The sequence below is a fragment of the Drosophila pseudoobscura genome, chromosome 4 (assembly GCF_009870125.1).
Source record: "Drosophila pseudoobscura strain MV-25-SWS-2005 chromosome 4, UCI_Dpse_MV25, whole genome shotgun sequence".
Lineage (NCBI taxonomy): Eukaryota > Metazoa > Arthropoda > Insecta > Diptera > Drosophilidae > Drosophila > Drosophila pseudoobscura.
Window position 1 is genome coordinate 13,776,938 of NC_046681.1, and position 3,439 is coordinate 13,780,376.

The 3,439-nt window shown below is 47.9% G+C and overlaps 1 protein-coding gene across 1 annotated transcript; it reads left to right on the top strand.

Annotated features, from left to right (window-relative positions):
- Positions 1 to 2,373: 2,373 nt before the first annotated feature.
- LOC6903369 (uncharacterized) lies at positions 2,374 to 3,225 on the top strand. The gene has a single exon (XM_002132215.3). It carries the CDS (start codon positions 2,455 to 2,457, stop codon positions 3,076 to 3,078), a length of 624 nt encoding a protein of 207 aa, XP_002132251.3. The 5' UTR covers positions 2,374 to 2,454; the 3' UTR covers positions 3,079 to 3,225.
- The last annotated feature ends 214 nt before the right edge of the window (positions 3,226 to 3,439 follow it).

Here is a 3,439-nt window from a genome sequence, read left to right on the forward strand (position 1 = left end):
TAGTGCCAGGACATGGACAGAGGCGTGGTTCAAGAGCAGATGGGGATGCAATGCGGCTAAACAGTTGAAGAAACTTTTGAGGGGAGAAGATACAACAGGAACTCGAGGAGTTAGATGATGATTCTATCAGGAGAAACAGGGAATACAGCAAAAGACACCCCTTCTAACATTACATTTGCTTACCTCCGCTCCGCTCCGCTATATCCCAATTCCTTGCAGGCTCTGCGAGTGTGCCCTTTCCCCTCTCCACTCTCCCACAGCTCCTATGTGCCTGCCCCTACTTGATGCACGATGTGTGTGGGTGTGTGTGTGTGTGTAATGAGTGTGAAAAGTTCATTAAAGTTGCACGTGCGAAATTATATGAAATTTTAAGTGCTTGACTGTTGGCCGCGCGTCAGGAGCATAGCCCTAGCTTCCTGCTAGAGCGAACGGCGACTGGAGCGACTGGAGCGACAGGATGCGGAAGTGAAAATTATTTTCCCCAGACATTTTGCGCCGTTGTTTACGCTTAATTGCAGTCGCCGTTGCAATCATTATTTTCTCTTCCCAAATGATTTATTATTTAATTGAAAAATAAATGCTTCCTTCCGTGGGGATACGTTTCCAGAGCATGGGGAATAGGGTAAGGAATTAGCCCAATTTTAATCTCCCAATCGGAAAACCCCGCAGGCCGTTTCAAATGTCACATAAATATTTATTCAAATGGTTTTCCAACCCAATGATTTCTATGTTTTTTCCCCGAATCTAAGGCGAAAGTATTTAAGTGGAATTCACACCTCATTCGGGCGCAGGGTCCCGCAACCCATTCAAATGTCAAGCGCACAATTTTGATTGATTTTTCTGCCCGAACGGTTTCAATTACAGGACTCCTATCTCTATCGCCATCCATACCCTCCAAATGAACACATTCCATGCCCGCCCGGCTTTTACAATAACAAAAGTCATGCTGTGAAACCTCTCATTCCCCCCCCACTTCTCATCCCTCATCAACCTGTTGCATTCTCCCCCCAAAAATCAACTGTGATTCCCGCTTCACTGGAGAAAACGCCAATAAAAATGGCAAAGAAGATCTCGCTTCTGCCCTCTCTGTCAGGGTCTGCCCCGAAAAACTGTCGCTGACACTTACAAATTGGATTTTGCGACAGGAACAACAACAGAATCTGAAGGACACCCAATTATCGGTAGATGGCATAAAAAATCGCTTAAACGAAGATCCCAGATAAATAATGTGGCATGTAAATAACAACAAATCAATTTTTAAATAGACAAAATGAACCCGAACGTACAACCAAAGACCCACAGCAGGATCCGGGCTCTGCAAGTCCTCGTCCTCCGCCTGACAACAATGAACCCTCTTCACTAATATGGGACGTGGGATGTGTTTGTGTCTGTACAGTGGTACCTGTACCTGTACTGCTTAAAGATTGCCCCAACCTAATGAAAATACTCATAGAATTGCTATTCCTGACCCTCGTTCGTGTAATTAGAACGGTGTTCCCTGTCTTCAAAGATTTGGCAAAGCTAAAGGTAGAATGTATGTTGACTCCATCATGCCCTTTTCAGTATTCAACAGATTTACTTGTAACTTGCAACCACTGTGCTATGGGCCTCGGCACAAAAAGGGTCTTTGTCTCTGTCAGTGGCAGTGGCAGGCACTTTCACTTAGCCGATGCCGATGCCAATGGCGATGGCGATGGCTTTGATAGATTCAAGTTCACAGTCGGACGCCAGGTAAGCCATCCGTCTGGCCGTCATTCTACCTCCTCTGCCTCCGTTACCGTCCCACGACTGGGCCTCATTCGGCGGTTGTTAGCATCTCTTTTGGGACGGAATAGGTTGGCCTGTTCATGCGGTTCATTGACATGGCCATCAGTGGGGGATAAGGCTACGGATAAGGATGAAGGTAGGTTAGAGAGTAGCAGATTTAATTTTGATTAATTGCGGCAAATGTTATGCTAATTTGTTGGCACTTTTTTGGATGACTGCCTCGGGCTACCGTCGTCCCTCCTGCCACTCTGTCTGCCTGTCGCCTGCCTCTCTACTGATTTTGGATAAGCCTGTAATGTGAGACTATTAGTGGGCGGTTCGGTAAACTAATTTTCCCCAACAGCGCACCCCCGTCACACATTGTGTTCGAGTGTGCGTCTGCATGGGTTGACAAGCACTAATTAATTGCAATCCATGTATAATGAGAGCATAGCAGAGAAGAGCTCTGAAGGTTTCTGCTACTTCTGCTGCTGCTGCTCTTATGGCGGCTCATTGCGGCAGGCTAATTACTTCGGGGTCTGTCAGTCATGTTCAATCATGTGCAAGAGTCCAACACTTGAAAGTTGATTGGAAAATTCACTAAATAGGAATTTCTTGGATATATTATTCTCCGATTGCCAGACATAGCTATACTTCAATTTCGTGTCAAAATTTCTACATCGAACACAAAATTATACGAAAAATTCAATGCAGCCATCCGCGGTGACAATTGCTGGGCTTCTACAACTGCTGGGAGTCTGCTTCTTCTTCAGCCCGCCCGAGGATCACTGCTCGCCGGCCCCCGCCCTGGGCAGCTGGGTCTTCCTGTTGGTCATTCTGTGCTTTCTCTGGGACGTTAGCATTTATCCGCTGCGCTACATGCACATGTCCGGCTACTGGCAACTGCTGATCGAGACTGTGATGGCGATTTTCTTCGCTGAACTGGGAGCGATCATCATTTGGTGTTCACTGGAGCGCGTTCTCTACGGCATCACCGAAGGGTTCCTCAACATGTTGGGGATCAACGGGTGCGAGCCCTCGGCCATACAGTACTGGCTCCTAGGTCTCATCACCACGGCGGCGAGTGGAGCGCTTCTCTGGTTCATTCTCGAGGCCACCGATGGCATGTTCTACCTGGAGCGGCACAGCCGTAAGTTGAAGAGAAACCTGCGCCAGGGCTGGGCGTTGATGAGCTGCTACCTCCGCATGAGCAAGGCGGCCAGGTGTCGGGCCGTCAAAGCCTGTCAATTGGCCACTCGGAAACGATGTTCAAGAAAGTCCCGCCGTCCACAGGAAGAGGACGAGTGCGGGGAGGAAGATGAATGTAACTGAGTTTCGTTTGGAATTTACGTTTCCGTTTCGCCAGTCGTGACTGGGTTTTCTTATGGACTAGCATTGGAAATTTCATCGTTTTTCTCCATTTCTCACGTCCCCATCCTTTTTACACGACTGTGACAATAAATTTGGCCAGAGACGATGCATTCCCGCCTCCTATTCTTGTTGCCAAAAGTGTGTCACAAGAGGTCGATATCCGAGAAGGGGCTGGGACTGCTATGGAAGGGATTAGGTACTCAAGGCAGTGCTCTCGAACAAAGAGCACATGGCAGAGGTGTCTGCTGACAGGGGGAGGCATGTAAAAGCCATCTTAAAGTTGAATTATCCCCATAGAGAGAGGGGACCCCAAAGCGAAGAT

Bases quoted from the DNA above. Each gene is read 5' to 3' on its own strand.
- LOC6903369 (XM_002132215.3), top strand. From the start codon at position 2,455: ATGCAGCCATCCGCGGTGACAATTGCTGGGCTTCTACAACTGCTGGGA.